Raw genomic sequence first — 22035 nt, 5'->3', positions numbered from 1 at the left:
ACTTCTCATATTATATTCAAGGCAACTGATAATGAGCTATGTAATAACGCTACCTTTGCGATAACAGTCTATAGAAGTGAATTTAAAAATTGAACACAGAAAGAAAGAAAGCAAAATTAATGTAAATTTCAGCGTAACATGATGCACATAGGGGAAATGCCAGATTTATCGTAAATATACATTACAGATCGTGAAAAATTACATCTACATCATGTAAACTTATACGAATTGTCGCGTAATCGTTTAGAGCACATGTTGGATTACGCGACGTGTAGTGGAAATTTACAAGATGCTGATATAATGTTACACGATGTGTAATGTAAATTTACGACAAATCTGACATTCCCTTTATTTGCATCAATATACGTTGAAATTTACATGGAATGTTTGTTTCTGTGAAACTGATCGCACGGATTTGTATCATGCTCATTATATCCGAATTTCCCATTTTATCAAGCTTTGATAATGAGCAAGAAACCTATTATGAACTACTGTTATAACTTTTTTTTTATATGATCCTTGATAGGATTTCTCTTATAATATACAAAGTGACCTCTAATTAGAGCAACAATAGTCAAAAAATTGAGTCCAGTAATTTAAACTGAGCGAACGGATTGTTGAAATGCTCATTTTATCCACATTCTCTATTTTAATTTAATTTGCAAAGTATTTCCGGTGCTTTGTCCAATAAAACATATTATTAGCTTTTGAAATAGGGATTTCTAAGTGACAACAGTCTCAACTGGTGAGTGTAGAGGAAGAAACCGATCGCACGGCTCGTTATTATTACGCTTAATCTACCCATGTTTCTTATTTTTCTATTTTCATAAAATCAAATGAAAATGGGGAATATAGGTAAGTAAAATAAGCATTATTACGATTCACGCGTTCAGTTATAATTACTGCACTGATTTTCCTAGACTGTTTTCACCTAGATTACTTTTTTCAATAGCTCATATTACATCAGCAATGCTTGATTTTTTATAAAAATACCTATTATAGGGTGTCCCAGAAAGTATGGGCACGACTTTACCATACTGCCATTTCGAAACTAATGCAGATAAAATTCCGATTTTCACACATAATATTCTCGCACTTATTAAGAGCAGATTTTGAATTTTGAGTAATTTTTCCGCTGCCTGTTTGTATATGGTGTAACATTTCTGAAAGCTCTTATTATCAGGTTTGCACAAATCGTGTTATATCTGAGCGACTTTGTTTTACAAAATTGATGCTAGGCCATAAAGTACTTACAATAAAAATCTGAAAAAAATATATTCCTCATTGCTGATACGATAAATGAACAGACTATCACTGATTTTATTGTAAATCATCAACTTAACCCTTTCTTTCCCACAGTTTTGTTTGACAATTTAACTGTCAAAATGGCGTTACTAAAAAAGTGCTTGAACAAAAGTTGTTGCAAATAAGCTACTTTATTCAAAATCACTTTAATTTTTTTATTGTTTTCAATAGTTAGTTGATTGTTTTTCAATAGTTTGACCCGTAGGTCACTTATTTCGATGTTTGATGAGACAAATGAGCGCATAAATTTATTCTAATCGTTATTGAGCTAATCGTACCAATTCGGTTTAGCTAGCGTTCGACGAAAATCGGTGGATCACCTGTGCTACCATGGGAAAGAGAGGGTTAAGTACATGAAATTTGAATAGAAACTAAAAATCCGATTTCTGCTGTGGTCGATTTTTAAAAGGGTCAAACCAAGTCCTCCTACATCTGTTAAAACATGCAAAAATCCAAATTTTTTGATGCCTATCCAAAAGTAAAGATATTTAACATAAGGAAATATGAAATGAATTGTTTTCATTTATATTGAAAATACCTGAACATCTATGATTTCGTGAATTTATCTTATGTGGAGAGAAAAATTAGCGATTTTTGAGAACTTGATCATGTTTTTATATGTTTTCTAGCAAATTCGAATGAAATTAAAAAAAAAATTGTGGAACATCTTCGATACAATGTACTTGAATTCATCACATCGATGGATTTTGATAAAAACATTTAATATTAGTTAAGTTTCAACAAAACTCAAAAGTAGGGTCTGTGCTGGCTAGATAAGAATTGATTTTCTAATATAAAAAAAAATAATGTAAAAGATTATTTTATCAAACAAAATTTTTACAAACATCATTTGAAAGACCCCAAGGAAAAATACAAAAATATAAATAAAATATTTGCTAGGCAAAATATTGTGATATTCGTTATCCAAGTCGTGCCCATACTTTCTGGGACACCCTATAAAAGAGAAATATGGGTAAATGGTACATTAGATGATACGTGCGATTAATTTCACTCATTTTCTTGGACTGTTGTCACTTAAAAAACGTAATTTTAACTATTTCCTAAACAATCCTGATCATACGGAGAATTTAAATAAAATGAGCATAATACCGATCCATGCGATTATTTTAAATTCCTGTAAAGCTGTTGTTACTTATAAAACGTTATTTCAGTACCTCATAGTCAGCTATCCTACCTATAATAATAGAAGCACTGATAAAAGGGGGATTTGAATAAAATGAGTACATCAATATCGATCCGTGCGATCTGTTGTAAAGCCAACACTCACTTTCTTGGACTGGTATCATTTTGAATACTTTATTTCAATAGCTCATACTCAGTTTCCCTGCATTTCAGATGAGAGATCCCACCAAAAACCTAATGAAAATAGGGTAAATACTGATCCGTGCGGTCAGTTTTAATTCATGTACTCACATCCTTAGAATAAATAACTTTGTATGGTTCGTCACTATAAGTGTCGACATTGTGCTTATTTTATACAATTTCAATATTCATATATTTATCTCTTTTTGACGTTATTATAAATATCTTTTGAATTGTTCGACATTGTGAATGTTGACGTATTTTTTAAAACTTCTACCATCTCGAGACAAAAATGCACAGGAATACTCATATGTAATTTTTAAACAAACTATGTATGGTTCGTCACTACAAGTGTCGGCATTATTCATGTTTCATATGATTTAAAATGTACCTATACATGTAATTCTCAGTTTTTTTAATTGTTCGACATTATAGAAGTGGACGTGTTTTAAGATCTTCTACCAAAAACTTCTCGAGGCAGGAATACAAAACTAGCTTTAAATATAAGTCGTATATTTCTCCCTTGTCCATGGATCGCATCACCGACCAAAGGTGACTCCCAGATCTTTCCCTCCTTCACTTATAAACACCCTTCCCGTGGTGATTGTGGAGATGCAGAGGTATTCTCGGTCCCTAGAAGCAACAATCATTACACCCTAACATTCCTTCCGCATCCCAACTGACTGTAAGGACTTGGCCGGCGCCGTTATTGATCGAAGAAGAGCAATAATTGAAGTGAAGACAAAATTTTAAAACGAGAATCGAAATTGTTACACCTGGATCGCGCGTCTTCTGCCGTATAATGTAGACCATCAAGACACTTGCATAATGAGGTGAAAATAATTATAGAGACTCTTCGTTACCTGAGAGAGACTCGCGAAGAGGAAAAATATCAACGTCATATGCAGCCCAGATTCCCCTCTCACGAAACGTCAAATGCAGCCCACCGTTTTTATGGCTGAAAAAGTGAAAAGTATTGTGTTCAAAGTAAACTGTTATTAAAAACCTCAATCGGCGGAGCAGTTTTTTTTCCAAAGTTGCTGATAAATCTAAGCAGAAGATTAATTATTTCTAATGTCTGCTACGTTTGCTGGCATGAAAGTCACTCAAACGGCTATTTATGATTCGATGTGATGCAAACTCAATCATTTTTTGCTGAGAGGTTCATGTGAGAGTTTGAACAGCATGCGCATACTTGCTATAAACACAAAGTGGAATAAGAAAAAAACTCAGCAATCACAGAAAAAGAAGACCGTCTTCGCGAGTCTCGTCTCAGTTCGTTACTAAGCAGTTGTTTTACAACTTGGATACTGATGACGAGCGTAGCACCGAGCATCGCATGTAACGAACGCATCTACTCCCCTAGCTTGCTTTCAGAATTTTCGTTAATCTCCGTCTAGCGCAGCACACTACGATTCTGATACGTTGAAAGGTGGTTTGGATTGAGACTCGTTAGTTCATTTATGTTATCCTGAGAATTATGTAACTCTAAGTGCATCGAGATGCGAACCACTCGTAAGACGGTACGCTCTGTCGAGGGTGATTCCCTGTAACAATGTTAAAGGCAGCTAGGAGAAGCAGTTTACCTAGGCTTCTTCTGCTGCTTGTGTTGAAGTGCTATATGCAATACCCTCTCCTCGGAGTCTGAGTCCAAAAGTAATGTATGTGGTTTCTGCAGATAATATCCTAATAAGAAGTATGATGCACAAATGCAAAACTGTTCAAATTAACAGAAAAGGTCTCAGTAAATGCTTGAGTAGTTGAGAAGGAGACCCTATCCTAGTTGGAACGTAATTCCAGAAAAAGGATGCTTATCAGTACCTGAAGCTAATTGAATCAGTCGAAACCAACAGTCAGATAAAACTCTAATGCATAGCCTTAAAAACAGCAAAACTTCAAAAAAAGGAAAATCCTTTGTTTAAAATGCAATTGAAATGCCCATAAACACTCTAAAGCAAGAAGAACAGCCGACATTTATAAGAAGGCAACATTTCAATTGAAAAAAATACAGGATGTAAATATGAAATCTATGAAGAACAGTCGATGTTTAAAAGAAGGAATAATCGTCGATACAAGTATCTATTAAATCACTAAAATGTATAACTCCAAAAGAACAGCCAATGTTTAAAAGAAGAACAAATCTCAATTGAAAATGTATCAAATAAAAAGCTAATAATAATTACTCTATGCTTTGCAGTATCAAAATAATAACAACTGACGTTCAGAAAATAAGTCTTTTGATGGAAAATAATAGCCTTAATACAAATTATTGATTCAAACGATAGTTCTCACTTCTAAAGAACAGTAATCATTTGAAAGAAGAAAAAACTTCAGATGAGAAGGGAGAAATTTGTGGTAAAAATGTCAAGCAACTGAGTGTACGATAATCTTTTCAACGGTACAATTATAGAGACAATTAGACCTTTCGTTCATTCGATCTTTTGTCCCTTCGACCTTTTGTCCATTCGACCTTTTGTCCCTCGACCTTTTATCATTCGACCTTCTGTCCTTAGACATTTTGTCCTATAACCTGGCACCGATTCCTGTGGTCAGTTTCAGTTGTCGCTTAAAAACGTTATGGAGCACTGCACAAAAATCGTCCTCTCCCTTTCACTCTTACATAAAATTTGTAAACAACAAGGCCAGTAAACGTCAAAATCCTAAATAAAATCAAAACAATGCAGAGCCCTATATCAGTAGCTCATAATCAGCGTCCCTGTTAAAAATGAAAGAAGTCTTATCAAAAGCTGGATAGAGTGACGAATTTGAGCAAAATGAGTGTGATAACAATCCGTGCGGTAACATTAATACCCGCACTCACTTTTTGAGACTTAATAGCATAATAGTAGTTTACGCAACAAGTTACAGAATGATGATGTTTACAGCACGAGTAGTAAATTCCCAACTAACATTCACTCTTTTAACAAACACCATTATGGCATTTTTATCCAGCATCATGTTTTATAATATTTTAATAATTTCCATGGCCAACCTTTGTTAAAGCATTGTTCACACAAATTTGGAGAAACTTTAAAGCATGTCGTTGAATACCAACTTTATTTTTCAGCTTTAAAAACGTTTTACAAGCATTTAGTTCAGCTTTTATACGGCTGGTTTAAAAATAATTAAAGACTAATAAAACAAAAAAATATTTTTCAAGGCACTTTATAAATGTAGTGTGCACTATTATTATGATAGTATAACAATCTTATTTAAAAATCGCCTGTATACTGGATTCGAACTCGAGACCTTCCAATCGTCAGCGGTATGCCTTGCCATCTGCGCCATCCTGGAATTGATGATTTTGCCGTCTAGTGCTAAATATAAACTTCTCATAGCTGAATATTGACCATGTTCGAGCTTCTATTCGACAAAGTCTAATCAACACATGGTACGCTAATCTACAACTGAACAAGCATATTATTCAGCTGCTGTTTAGTGCTGATCCAAGCTGAGTTCAGTCGGCTATTTTTAGCGCACAGTGAGAAAATTTATGTCGATGTTGGTCAAAATAATGTTTATTTACACAAAGTAAAAACAGTCTGAAATGATTAATATAATTTCATAATAAGTTTTAGTTTGTTCAAAATTGATTAATTAACTTAAATAATATTATAAATTATAGTTTGCTTATTTTTTATTTGTATTTTTCATAAACCTATTACATATGCATTGAAGTAAAAGTTCTCTGTATGAATATATTTGAATCATTTGAAGGCTTAGTCTTCAGAACTCACCTGAATAGTAAAATATTCGAATATCTTGATGCGATTTTTATTTTCGGAAATGGCCAAGTAAATCATTTTTCTTAGAACGCAGTATTTATTCAGTTATGAAGAAATGCCATTTCAAATGTAGCTGGCTATAGAAATTTATTTAATCAATTCTGTCAAAGAAATTTCCATTTTTCTTGTACGGAAAAACATCCCGAGCAGGCGAAAAAACTTAGCAATAGAAATTATAATATGGATAGCTAAAAGTGATATTAACTTGATAGATACATGATATAAAATATCTGGAAATTATATCTAAAATAAACTACTAGAACAAAATTGGCATGTCATATTTAGATTCTGCAAAATTTTACCAATAGCTGCGAGCTATTCATTAGATCTGCGTACATCAAATTTTTCATAGGTTTGAAAGTTTGAGGAACAAAATTTTGATATTGTCTTCAGATATTTTATCTCTTATGTCTATCAAGTCAATATCACGCTTTGTTTGTCAGTACTTTGCTCCTACTCGGAATACTTAGCTTAAATTTTTATTTTTGTTTTTCACAATAATTCTGCATTTCTGAAGACTGACCATGTTTATTTTCTGAACTGCTATTTCGAAAGTTTTAAGAAAGCATAATTTATGAGCTTTGAAATGCATTCGGAACTCAACACGAATTTCGGATATTTTGTCCATTTTATGAAATTTAGCTATAGTGTGATCGCTTTTACAAGGCTTATTAATTGCTGAACAATGTGTTTGTTAATCGTCATTTTGGCCTCTATTGGATCAACTGTTCTTATAATATACTGAAGCTGAATTAGGATTTTATAAGATACTTGTTCAGCTCTTATTCATGCTTATGTTAAACATGTTGGAATAGCTGAAGTGCGACGCATGTAAAACGTTAGTTCGTCTTCTGAATATCCTTTTATACATATACATTTGTTTAGTGGAATATTGGCTTTTTAATTGGGGGAAACATGTCTTGTTCAGCTCATTTGTAGAACAATCTTGACTAGTCGAATGAGAATTTTTGGAAACGTTTAATAAGTGGCAATTCAACTTTTGTTTATTCTAATGCATAACGTTGAACATTGATCTAAGTTTGTGTTAAAAAAGCACCTTCTCAGCTCTTTATAGAGCAATTTTTTTATTCAGCTGCCATTACCATTATTGAACAATAATTAAACATGCATGCTTGTTTGTGGCTCTGAATTGTTAGTTGGGTTTATCCTACGAGGCTTGCCGAGTAGAATAATTACGACGAGTGCTGTAAAAATCGAGTTCTGCAACGAGTTACGTACAACATTTTTTGCAATTTCTCATCGTAATAGGCTGTTTTTCATCACGCCAATCTGTCATGAAACGGCCTACTTTCCTGCACTGAAGTATGCAGTGCGGGAATAGTCATTACGCAACTGAAACCAGTGCTGTAATGATTCATTACGCAACGCTTTCTCATTACTTAACTATTTTGAGTTGCGTAATGAATCCTTACACAACAATGTTTAAGAAATTGTGAAATTATGGTGAATGCATTCTGATATGATTTCTGATACCCTCAAGTGGTGTACTACGAAATTGCAAAAAATGTCGTACGTTACTCGTTGCAGAACTCGATTTGTACAGCACTCGTCGTAATTATCCTACTCGGCAAGCCTCGTAGGATTAATTTATGACTCGTGTTGTAAAAATCATCATTCTGCAACTTGTTCCGTAAACTACTATTATGCAATTTCTCATCGTAATAGGCTGTTTTTCATCACGCCAATCTGACAGGAAACGGCCTACTTTCCTGCACTGAAGTATGCAGTGCGGGAATAGTCATTACGCAACTGAAACCAGTGCTGTAATGATTTATTACGCAACGCTTTCTCATTACGCAACTGTTTCGAGTTGCGTAATGAATCATAACACAACAATTTTTCAGAAATTGTAAAATAATGGTGAATGCATTCCGATATAATTTCTGATACCTTCAAGTGGTCTTCTACGAAATTGCAAAATATTTTGTACTTAACTCGTTGCAGAACTCGATTTTTACAGTACTCGTCGTGATTATCCTACTTGGCAAGCCTCGTAGAGTAAATTTACGACTCGTGCTGTAAAAATCGTCATTCTGCAACTTGTACCATTAACAACTATTATTGGATATGGCATGAGAAATACTACCAAATATCTGATAAAATGAGGAATTTGGGTAAAATAAACACGATAACAATCAGTGCGATAAATTTAATTCCTGCACTCACTCACTTCCCCTAAAAATGTTATGTCAATAGCTTATAAACAGTTTCCCCGTATACAATATGAGAAATCCTTTCAAAAACCTGATAAATTGGAGAATTCGGAAAAAAAATAGCTCGATACCGACCCGTGCGGTCTGTTTAAATTCATGAACTCCCTTTTCTAGACCATTATCGTTTAGAAAACATTATGTCAATAGGTAATAAACGCTTTCTCTGCTTATACTATTAAAAATCATATGAAAAACCTGAGAACAATGGGGAATTTGGGTGATATGGGCATAATAACGATCGGTGCAGTCAGTTTCAATACCTGAATTCGCTTACTCAGACTGCTATCGCTTAGAAAATGTTATTTCAATAGCTTATAAACAGTTTCCCTGCATATAATATGGGAAATCCTATCAAAGCCATGATAAATGGGGGAATTTGGATAAAAAAAAACCCTTTTTAGACTATTATCGCATGCATTTAGTATTTTAAATCATATGAAAAACTTGATAAGAAAAGGGAATTTAGGTGAAGTGGACATGATAACGATCCGTGCGGTCAAGTCCAACTCCTGCATTTACATCTTCATACTCCTAGCGTCTAAACATCGTTATTTCAATAGCTCATGCACACTTTTCCTTCATATATTGTGTGAAATCCTATCAAAAACCTAATAAAAATGGGAAATTTGAATAAAATGGGTATGATTACAATCCGTGCGGCCTTCAGAACCACTTTCATTCAATTCCTTAGCCAATTTTACATGAGATACAGGTATTTTCTCAAGGATTACGCGATGCTTATCATTCTACCACCTCCAATGCGAAGAGGCCGTGACCCCTCTAGCTCTGAACATCTTTTTACGCCTATATCGGTCCACTCACTACTAACAGGTTTCATGTTGTTATACATTCAACACTGTCTTTTCATTCCGTTCTGCATCCTACTCTACAAGCACAATACACACAACAAACTCTCTGACTGGCACTCTCTGCATTATACGCTTTCTTCCACTGACTGACTGACGACTGATGGACAACAACCTGAACTATGGATTTCCGCACAGAATCGCTTGAAGCTACACATGTTATTCTATTATAATTTGTTTGAAAAAAACTGCATTTTGTTTCTGGTGTTTTCCCAGTGCATGCTATGTTTTGGCAAAATGATTAGAGGGAAGTCCTGTATGGTCGAACATCATGTTTGTCCTAAGAATACCAAATGAAAAAAAGTGCAACATTCTAAGATTGCAGAAAAAATTGCATTACCTGTACGGCCCTTAAGATGTTCTTGAATATAGAATATGCAGAAGGTATTATTTGAGGTATTTGAGGTATTTTACCTCTTATGCAGGGCTTATTCATACCTCATTCAGGTTGTAAGTATTGGAAATTATCTGCTATGGAATACCTTAGTTTGGTGTTCAGTAGTTATTTTCTTCTGCTCGGGTACAGTTGCACTACTTACTACTTAGAAACTTTTTTTTTAACTAAATAAAAGAAGAATTAAGAACTTTTCTACATCAATCAAAAGCAATCAATCTATTCTTCATAGGAAAAATATAAAAGTTATGTAAAACTACGATTTTGATTTGTTTCTATTGCTACATCAAAATAGATGCATTGCTACATACAATTTAAAAAAAGCTTCCAATATATTCAGAAAGCCACTGTGGATTCCCTATACTGAGGATACTGCAACTTCGAACTGCATTTGCACAGTTTTAAAAATTGCTCGTTGATCGTAAGTGGTATTCTTGTATGGGATCATGCACAAATTACGTCACGCTTCAAGGGTGGGAGGGGGTCGAGCCAAGCGTGCCATGCCTTACAAAATTTTCGCAGAACTCATACAAAAAGTGTGACAAAGGGGGGGGGGGTCGAAAAAGTTGAAATTTAGCGTGACATAATTTGTGTACCATCCCTATCTCTAGTACATTTAAAAGAGTAATACATTTTCCGAACAATAAAACTTTGTCTTCACAAACATCATGAATGTAGTCGAATGCTTTGAAGATTAATTTGATGTGCATATGAAATTTGCAATTTAACACAATAGAGCATTCTTCTTGCTTGGTTATTTTTTTTTTTGCTCAAATAAAAGCTCATAATTTAAACTTCAATAAAAAAATGCGTTGAAATTTCAATCTTGACCAATCTGATTAAATTTGATGTTCACAAAAACCCGCTGGAGTTTTTATTTTTAACACTGGGGTTGTTCCTATCTGACATTCCGGAAAGTATACGGAAACCAAAATCTGAGTTACAATCTATGGGAGTGACACAAATTTGAAAACAAAATAATTCGATTTTCGGACTAAGATCGATACAAAACATTAGAAAATCGAGTGAACAACAGAAAAACATGTTCGATGATGAACCTAATTATGGCTAACATATAACTGTTGATGCTTTGTTCGTCAAGTTTGAAGGAGCATGTTTAGAAGAGATTTATCAAGCATCTGATCATTAACTTCTAATTAGTTCTCACGATGCGCCATTATTGTTATGGAGAGCGAGGCATAAGAGATATTCCTAATTTTCTTTATGTTTTATGTTTAATTTTTTTTAGCCATTTCCGTAGAACTGATTCCGGAAAATATGGTCAGTCATCATGCTTGTATCTCCAAATTCAATCATGTATATAATCCGAAACCATTTTCAACGGGCATCATACCTCACGAATATGCTTGCCAAAAAAACAATAGATGCACTTTATTCTATAGTAGGTTTCAGGTGCGCTGGCTGGGGATGCCGCACCACCAGCGACACACGAATAATTAGAATCAATGCAATGGTACATACTATTTGGAATCGCACCATATGATTTGAATGATTTAAGGTGACTTCATAAATCAAGAATTATGGGCGAAAGTTATGCAAATAAACTTAAAGAAAATTACTAAAACAACATATGAGAGCATTCAGATTGGGATTTTGTTGACTTCACGAAATAAAAAAAAATGGAAAAATGATTTGGATAAACACGAAGAGTGATATTCTTTTGCTTAAATTTTTTTTCGATTTTTTAACGTGACTTTTCCTACAACGAAAGCTTTCTCATTTAGGGTTGTATGCAATTTAAACATCTGCGGATCTATTATTAAAATATTTATTTTGAAAATAACTCAATCGGTCACACTGCAGAAATGGTAGCGTTTAAGTTCCTTGAAAATATGAACGTTAGAGAACTCTAGCCTGCAAAAAGATACCAAAAAAGCAGACAGGCACCGAAAAGAAACCAAAAATGGATCAAACAGGAAACAGAAAAACAAAACTTTACCTAATAGGAATCACAAGATAACAATTTTATTTCTTACAATTTTTTTTTTGTAATTACTCTCGACATTACGACAGTATTGCTGTATGCATTTTTCCATGATTTTCCCTAGGAATTTCATGAGAATTCAAATATGTTTCCAAAGATTCAGATATTATTCCAAAGACTTCTCCAGGAGTTCATTAGGTAATTATTTCAAGAACTTCTTTTCAAATATCTCAAAAATAAAACCTGGATTTTTTCAAGGATAACTATAGAAATCACCTAAGATATTCCATCTAGAATTTCTTCAAAGATGTTTTTAGATATTTCCCAAGGAAGTCCTAACTTATCCAGGATTTTATCCGATGATTCATCTATCAATTTTTTTAGTTTATCCTCCAAGATTCCCGTTAAAAATATCTTCAAAAAAAATTGGAAGATCTCCTAGAGTAACAACTGTAGAATTCGGTTGAAGGATGTGAAAAAATATCTGAAGCAACTCCTAGTATAGTATATGTAAAAATCGATGTCATCCCTGACGAAATTAATGGAGGAAGTATCGTTGGAATGATCAATTATTTCCTGGAGAAAATCCTCTAAGCATCCTTTGAAAAATCACTGGAAGAATTTATGGCAGAATCGGTAGTGGAATCTCTAGAAATATTTCTGGAGAGAACCATGTGGGAGTTCCTGAAAATATTCCAATTATTATTGTTATTATCCTCATTAACGAGATCCTTAATAAGCATCCCGAGACTCATTTCTGAAAATATTACAAACTAGTGGTCCCGGCAAACTTCGACTTGCCATCAAGTAGGCTGTTGAAAACCGCTATGAATCGTCCCATACAAAATGACAGTTCCGTTCAGTCCCGTTCTCCTACTTTCCCGGTGAACATCCTGAAACTTTTATACACACAAACACGTCGGAACCCTTGACGAACGAAATAGGGGAAGAATTATCCAAATCCGTTGCCCCGTTCGTGAGCCATTTCGTGACATACAAACACCATTCAATTTTTATTCATATAGATAAAAGTGTTCCAAATAAAACCCCTGGACAAGATTTTAAGAACTTTTTCCTCGACGAAAATAAGGTAAAATGCATGGAGAACCTCATGAATAGCCACGTTATATTTTGTAGAATTTTGCATCTGTAATCAGAATAGTGAAAAAAAAAGGCTTAAGCAAACATTTTGGTTAAAATGAAGACTTTGGAAACCTTTCATTAAAAATAGAAACTTGCATTAAAAAAAAAGACCAAAACTCTAGAAAGAGACCTGCTACCAGTTCTACACCAATTCATTCAACTCAAAACTGATAAGATTAAAACATGAATACAATAAGCATAATTTGAATTAAGGTACCGTAAACCGGGGGCAAATTGATCACTGGGGCGAATTTGATCAGGTCGGTACCGAAAAACATTTCCCCCAAAGGATGCTGAAGGGTTCGTTGGCACCGTTTTCAAGTTTATAGGTGCCTAATGATGATTTGGAACTATTTCATTTTAATAAGTGTCAGTTTTGCATATAAATATTCACACTTTTTGAAGGTGTAAGCAATACAGTTGGAAATGTCGATGCTAAACAATCCGCTGGTGCCATGCGTACATGTCAACTATAAGTGTTTAAAATGTTGTGTAAACTTCAGTATGAACTGCTGAACTCATTTTTGATATCATACAGTTTAAAAAGTATAGCGTTTTGCTCATAAAATCGTTTATTCTCAAATAATGTGCTTATTTCAAGGGAAATTGCCTACATTTAGGCGTATTAGGCAAATTTTCAAAGATTGATTTTGCAATAATATGATCAAATACTAGACTTGTAAGATTTTTGGCATCATATTCTGATTTAGGAGACCCAAATTTAGTGGATAGGGAAATTTTTTACTCTTAAACCTGCTTTTTCATATGGTGATCAATTTTGCCCCAGTGCGTCATTCTAATTTTTTTAATATTAAAACTATTTTTATAATATGTTAAATTTTATTTCATGAAAAATCGATTACATGAACAGATAAAGATCAATGGAGTACTGGTTTTGCCGAAATTTATTTGACAATAATTGGATTCCGAAGGACAACACAGCAAAAAGTTAGAAAATAGTGATCAATTTGCCCCCGGATTACGGTACCGCCAAATGGATAGTTAACGAATAAGCACCAAAAACGTTTAATTTGACCTAAACATTTTTTGAACGTTATAAAATAGTTTGACTTCTGATAATAAAAACATTACAAAGAACATTAAAAAAATTATCTAGTCTATTCTAAAGTATCAACATGTTTTTTGGGAAAAAGTCCCCCGGGCCTCCGCATTTGTAAATCCAGCTCTGCATACGACTTTTCCACAACTTTGCATTTAAGCGCCTTTCTAACGCAGTTGACAGCCGCTTTTCGTGCGCGATAGACGTGTTTTCACAGAGCTCTTTATAGCTCTCGTTGTTCTAGTACCCCACGATCACTGCTACGAAACACAAGATGTCTTCGCATCGAAAAAACACTCTTGTTGTTGATTTCAGTGTTCTGCCGCATCGTATTTTAACGGATCAGGTGGAGGAGTTCCTCAAGGATGTCGTTAAGCTCAACATGACCGATGTAAGGAACATCCAGCTGCACAACCTTGACAACTGCCTGTACATCGAAATGCGGGACGCAGGCGTACCCCCACGCCTGGCAAAAAAGCATCATTTGCGACACTACCTTGAGTATCAGGGAATACACTACTACATCCCGATGTACGTGGATGGTCCCACTACCACTGTTAGAATCCACGTTTTACCACCGCAAGTGTCTAACAACACCATATCCGACTACATGCAGCAGTATGGCAAAGTCATCTCTATCTACAACGAGTTGTGGAGAAAGTATTTCGCGGGAATTCCGAACGGTTTGCGAGTTGTACGCATGAGGATGGAGAAGTCGGTGCCATCGCGAATAACAATAGACAAACAGCATACACTCGTCACCTATTCGAAAGACGACAAATCGAAACCAGTCCGTCACGAGAAAGGGGACAGTACAACAACACATCAAGAACAAACGTCCAGCTCTACTGTTGCAGATGGAACGAACCATACGAACAACGACGACGAACACTCGCCAACACCGCATGACGACGACGACGACGACGACGACAACGACGATAGTGAACGAGGCAGCGAACTGGAAACATCCACGAAACGGCGGCTGTCGGCTAGACCATCGAGCAAAGAGAAAGAAGAAATGCAAACACTCGGTGCGGTCGAAGATTCTGAACTGGACAGAAAACAGTCTCCTGATTTAGGCTGGAGATTTACTAGATCGAGAAAGCTTAGGAAAATTAATAATTAAATTTGATTTGAACTCATGAATTAAGTGCTTAGAATGATTAATTAACGAATTTGTATAAATATCCGACACGAATGCACGGATTACGTGTAAAGTGTCGTTAATAAAAAACAAACAAACAAACGAAGCCTTTCTAACCACCTTCATTACATACCGTCATACGGCTCCACTTTGCTAAATGCCACATGAGCCTTCATACGGAACCGACCCTAAACATAGGGCTTACGATACACGTCTTCCATTTTCGGTATAATATTCACATCAAAGCTACCATCAATAGCAGTATGCATTTCTGAACACTAGAAGTTATATTTAGAAGAATGGTTTGTTTCGTTAAGATCCCCGTTTTGGTAACTAAGTGGGTAATACATATGTTCTAGTTCATCCAAAACCTTTCTGGAATAAATACATACAATCTACTAGTGTAATATGCAATCTTCAACAATACATCAACAAAATCAAAGCTAATTGCTCTTAATTTCTTTGCATATACAAAGATTTCAAATGTTCATAGACGACGCTTGTAGATCTGGAGACTATAATTAAGAGTATTCTGAAGTTTATGGCAGGTATGGCCAATATAGGGTGTCCCAAAAAGTATGGGTATGACTTTACTATACTGCCATTTCCAAATGAGAGCTGATAAAAATCTGATTCTCACATTTTTTTTTCTTGAACTTATTAAGAGCAGATTTTGAATTTTGAGCGATTTTTTTCGCCACATGTTTGTTGATGGTGTTGCAATTCTAGAAGCTCCTCTTATAAGTTTTGCACAAATCGCGTTATTTCTGAGCAACTTTGTTGTAGGAAATTTGTGCTCGGACATAAAGTATGTACGATTGAAATCTGAAAAAGAATATTTATTATTGCCGACACCATAAATGATCAGGCTATCACTAATTTGAACGAAAATTATAAACCTAAGTATATGCAATTTGAATAGAAATTAAAAATCCGATTTCAGCTGTGGTCGATTTATAAAAGAGTCAAAACCAAGAGCTAATCATAACGTTAAAGCATGTGAAAATCTAAAAAAGTATAGATATTTGACTTAAGTATATCTGACATGAAATATTTATGCATGTTGAAAATACCTAAACAGCTATGATTTTGTGAAGTTATCTTATGAGGAGAGAAAAACTAGTGATTTTTATGAATTTTACTATCTTGTCAAATGTTTTCTAGCAAAGCCAAATAAAATTTTAAACAAAAATTCTTGTAGAACATCTTAGATACAATGATACTTGAATTCACCACATCGAAGGATTTTGATAAAAACATTAATTACTAGTTAAGTTCCAACAAAACATAAAATTAGGGTCTGTGCTGGCTAGTTAAGATTTGTTTTGCTAAAATAAAAAAATTCAATGTTAAAGGTTACACAGCGTAACAAAAATGACATTTTTGCGTGTCTCAAGGATCAAATTATGTGTTTCTAGTAGATTTGGGGTTGCTGAATCTGGTGCCATTCTCAGAAATGTTCCGGCACGTCACAATTTTTAGCTCCAGGTCGCTAAAGTTGTATAAAACACTGGTTTTATTAATGTTTACATGAAATTTAAAGTACAATTTATCATACTTTTTTGTAATCTAATCCACCAAACATGCAAAATAGAACTTGAAATTTCATTTCAGACATAATTTGATTGAAATATCGCGATCAAATTTCGATTAAATCAATTTTTTCAACAAGTCTCCATACAAAATTCTTCGTTTCTTCTATATGTCAAAATACAACATTCTCTAAACCATAAAAAAATAACTTTTCCGTATCGAAAGTAATACAAACTTTGATGATAAGTATTGTTATACACATAAAGTTTGAATTCTGTGGCAAATTAAGCCATTATATTACCTTACAAACTGGCAAACTTTCATGCAAGTTGGCTGAAATAGTCATTGTTTGCATTTTAAACAGTCGATATCTCAAAAACTAGACGTGCTATGATATTTCTGAAAACGGCAATGGATTGAGCAACCCTTAATTAAGTGAATAGCGGTATTTTGGTGCTGGAGACAAAAACGTGTTCCGCAGTGTTATTTTATCAAACAAAATTTTCACAGGCACTTTTTAAAATGACCCAAGGAAAAATACAAAAAAAAATATTCTTTTAATTGAGAAAATATTATGATTCTCGTGCCCATGTTTCTGGGATACCCTATAGTATGGTCTAATGTTTTATAGGTTGAACATGTATGAACTAAACTGCAAACCATAAGTTGAAAACAAATTACGAAACAGTTTACGAAGTGGTTTAATGACTACCGCTTCTGATTCATTATTAGAAGGCTATGGGTTCAATTACTGGCCCGTGCCATTCCTCGTACATTGTAGTTGTATCTTTCACTCTTAGTCTATCACACTTGATCTATTCGTTCATAGCATTTGCTTAAGCCAGAGCCGAATTAAACAAAACGTTTCGCTTTGCTCCATTTTTCCATCATTATAGCATCTACAGACCAAATAGCAAGCCTCTCTGCCATAAGATGACCACCCCTACACCTTCCCGCATGAACTGGCGTAGATGCAGGGGTATATCCGGTCTACTTTGGGCCACTTTTAAAAACATCATCAATTCCTCCGCTTCCCCTCATTGGTCTGCATTCTGACGTGGCAGGCGCCATTGTTGCCTGAAAATAGAAAATCACCAGCACTTATACAATGATGGTGTCTGTTAGTCCCAAGCATGCATCTGGTTGGTTCCTTGTGTAAGTACAGCTGATCTGGCGATGCTGGAGTATCAACCCAAGGGTGGAGGGCGGCTGTCAAATGGGAGTAAAATTGAAAAGCCGCCAACCTAAGTCCAGAACTAACTTTAAGGCTTAACGCTGAAAAGTAAAAATTATTATTCGCAAAATTACAGGTAATCGATGCGCTGGAAAGATATTGCTTGCAAGCAGTTGATTGCTACGTGCTACTGCAGTGCGCTGTTGGCAATTTGATCAGCAAATATTGCTAAATTCTCATAATGGATGTTTTTGCGAAAATTTATTACGCCTTCACTATTGTTTGGTCGTAATTTTGTATGGTTGCTTACATTTTAGAACCAGCGACACGTTTAGGTAGCAGTAAAGAGCCACCAGTACCTCCCTTGTATCAACCACGGGCGGCCAATCAAGCTCAAGCTCTAGAGGCTCAACTCAATTTACAAACTTCGTAAAAAAGTTAAGTAAATTGAATTTAAAACTTCGTAAATTGAGGGTCTCAGTGTTCTTATGAGCACTTCCACAGTTATTAACTGAGTGCTTTCTTTGGCAAAGTTGCCATCTTAGCATTTGTATATCGTGCGGCAGGTACGATGATACTCTATACGAAAATATTCATGAACTGAACGGGAATCGAACCCAGCATGGTTTTGCTTTGTAGCCACGAACTCTAACCACTCGGCTTAGGAAGGCCCCGTGGATTCTAAGAGCGCCACCCAGACAACCAGAAATCGCATGAAAGTTAACGTTATAACTCGTTTATTCATACTAATTACATCAAACCCGCAAAACACTGTGGAAAAACTCGTCAGATTTATGAGTCTCCTCGCATAAAACACTTGTTTTCTGAGTTCATTTGCACATTTTGTTTCGTCCCTTACATTCGTACAAAGTAAGTTGAATCAATCCGTAGCAGCTGTCAAATCAACATTTGTTATTATAAGTTAAGTCGCATAAGATCACAGGTTAGTTTGGTGGAATATTTATACACTCGCATTGTATGTTATTATTCATCACAGAATATATGCACGCATATCGCCTCCACTTTTGTACGTAGATGGCATTTTCGCGACATCTTATAAGTGAAATTTTGCACATAAAAGCCTCCAGGTGATTTCGTTATACGTACATTTTGGTTTTCTGGGCATTAGATACATCAGCCCCAGATACATCAGATCAGGCACATGATCCTTGAGAGACGCAAAAATATTTTTTTTTGTTACACTGTGTTATCTAGCTTTTGTCCAAATATTAAAGATAGACGTGAGAGATTTGCACCAATTCCGATTGGAAAACGATTGCAGTAAAATGATTACCAAAAACGGCCAACATCTAAGGAGACATCCAAAAACCACGTGGTCATTTATGGGGAAGGTAGATGTCTGGCCAAAGACTACGATCTATATAAACTTTAAAATTGTTGTACGAAAAAAACCCACATGGGAGTCGCCTGGAAATAAAAAAAAAACAACTTACACTTAAGATTTGCCATTTGACGTACAATCATGACCATACTATTATTATTGAAGCACCCTAATACACATGCAGTACAGCTCGTATTCGTAATCACTTATGTGACTTTTTTACACAATACGTGCTCCAGAGCTTCATGCAGCCGTACATTATTGTTGTTTAAACTGCTGCAAGAAGCAAAAACAGGAAGACTATGGAAGACTTACCTATCACATTGCGTGGCGTTTGACGAAACAACGCCCTTCCTTATGCATAACGAGTCAGAATGCATCCGTCTGTGGGACTTGGCTCTATTTTTAACTCCAAAGTCCTCGTTCAGTTGCATTACGATGTCGTCGAATATGTCTCCGGTGCTGGCACGTTTACTAGGCACTTTTTCCGGCAGAAAAGCATCGAACGGTTTGCTAGGAGTGGTGGCGGTGTTGGTTTCTTCATCCAGCTCTAGAACAGCATTGGAATCGCTATCGCTGGTGCATGAGCGGTCTTTCAGTTTCAGTTTGTTGCGTTTGAAAAGGTAATTGAAACTCTGCCTAAATGACGATCCGCGGCGAAATGGTGACGAGGAAGACTCATTGCCAGAACTATTGGTGAAGTCGTCCGTCTGACGAGAAACGGTTCTTACCCTAACGCATACATCAGGCACTATCACTTGAGAACCACTAGGCTTAAGAATCGACGTTCGGCGCGCACCTGTTTCACCGCTTAAAATTATTGCTTTTTCTTCCCTCTCATCAAGCTGTCCCAAATCATCTACTCGAACAAATAACGGCAAACTGCATGGCCGATCACTACTACTGCTTACACTTTTGCCATCGCCCCCAGTCACATTTCCACCGTTGCATTCAAAAGACACTATCTTTTTCCGCAGAAACAGCTCATCTTCCGATTCGAGCCCATTTTTCGGTACCGTTCTGCTCCTCCCAATCCCCAACCGCCTCACGAATTGCGGCAAAAACTTCGATTTCCTCTGCACCACCCCACCGCCACCATTCGACTCCGACTCCGACAAGGATACCATTTTCTCACGAGCCTATCCTGCCTGGGCCCAAAACACCGGCTTAGCTCAACGACTCGATGACACCACACTCACTCCCACCCACGCGCCACACTTCCGGTCAACTAACCGATCGATATTGGCTCGATTTCAAAATTATATCATTTCACACTGCACTGTCGCCGACGGATGTTCGATACTACTGCTCGCTTTGGGGCAGCTTTTCGTTACCGCAATACGCTCCATCGTCCTCCTCCTAACTAAGTGGAAACAAATTTGTCTTTGTATTAATTTTTTTTGCGCCACCGATAATTTCACACCACAATTCGCTCTTCGAGACTAAATGTTTCCATGTGCCAATCGATAACGTTGTTCTGCCCGCTCTGTTCGACATTTTTTCCAGCCAGCCAACCAGTCAGCCAGCAGCGAAATAAGTCATAGCTTTCGCATTACAAGTCTGTTTGTTAGGGTGTGCCGAAATTGCAGTTTGTTGCTGGTGGTTTCCTATGTGCAAATTTTTGTTCGTTTTCGTATACACAAATCAAGATTAAGGTCTTACTGCAGTTGCATAAATTTAATTGGCACCAAGCAATGGTTATTAGAATATTCATAATAATCTATATTAGAAATCCTTTATAAGAGAGATTCGCGGAAGCTGACATTTCTGTCAAAGTGTGAGCCAATCGAGCAGCGAGAGCTGTCAAAGTGTGAGCCAAACGAACATGTGTTATGTTTGTTTTGAACTTTTCTTGAATAGTAATGTAATCCGCTTGAAATTATTTCGGTAAAAGTAATTTTGCATGAAGCAAAAATATGAAATGTTTTACTTTTTTGAATTTTTGTCGATGCGATTTTTAGTTTTTGATTTTTTTGGCTGTTTATTAGTTTTGATATGTAGCTCAAAGATCTATAACGAAACAAAATACACTTTATAGCAATGAGGAAGTCATGTCCGTGTTACAATATTATTCTCGACGCCGAGCGAAATCAGCACTGCTGGTCTGTTGCCAAATCATTCCATTTTACTTCCGCTTATCTCTCTATAAAGGATCACTAATCTATATAAGCAATAACAAATGGTTCATACTTAACAAATTGACCCTGACAAACTACAAACGTGTAATATAGTAGTTCCCAACCGGGGGACCCCTAGGGGGCCGTGACAGCTTGTTAGGAGGAACCATTACAAAAAATGTTTATTTTTTCTTGATTGATAATCATATTTCAGTCCTACATCTTCTCTGTAGCGTACGGAAAATAACTAGTAGGATTATGAGTTATGTGTTTATTCTATCACCCACTCTAATAACATCATTGATGGATTTCTCGCTGAAATTTTATTGAATATTTATCATTAGAAAATTACATGCAAGATAATTAAGGTTAAATCGGGTGGAGATCAATTTTTATCAATACATATATATTATGTATATTTTTCCTCGCATTTACAGGAGTGTGATTTGCAACAAATTCACTTTCATGAATGTGGGTTTCTTGGATCACGCAAGTATTTATTTATTTTATTTATTTAGTATCTTTGTAGTCATTTTTGGATTCAAACCTTAATGTTTTTATCGGCTATGACCGTAGCAAGATAGGGTGAAGAACAACTTGGGTATTTTCATCATTCCCTTTGGCATGAGTTTTCCACGGCCGAATTGTCTGCAACTTAACAATAGGAAGC

General features: G+C 35.6%; 1 protein-coding gene across 3 annotated transcripts in view; it reads right to left on the bottom strand.

Moving 5' to 3' along the window:
• The window catches only part of LOC5577368 (GRAM domain-containing protein 2B), a 139221-nt gene that overhangs the window by 78942 nt on the left and 38244 nt on the right, over positions 1–22035 (bottom strand). Inside the window, exon 2 of one of the 3 annotated variants that reach the window (XM_021851575.1) lies at positions 19564–20611. The exons of 1 other annotated variant lie outside the window; for it this stretch is intronic. In XM_021851575.1, coding sequence (XP_021707267.1) covers positions 19564–20375 — 812 coding nt within the window. In that variant the 5' untranslated portion in view covers positions 20376–20611. Of the gene's footprint in view, positions 1–19563; positions 20768–22035 lie in introns of those variants that run through there. One more of the 3 variants, XM_021851576.1, reaches the window with a different exon arrangement.

The sequence above is a fragment of the Aedes aegypti genome, chromosome 3, assembly GCF_002204515.2.
Source record: "Aedes aegypti strain LVP_AGWG chromosome 3, AaegL5.0 Primary Assembly, whole genome shotgun sequence".
NCBI classification, from domain to species: Eukaryota; Metazoa; Arthropoda; class Insecta; order Diptera; family Culicidae; genus Aedes; species Aedes aegypti.
This window is presented reverse-complemented; position numbering and strand designations above follow the sequence as displayed.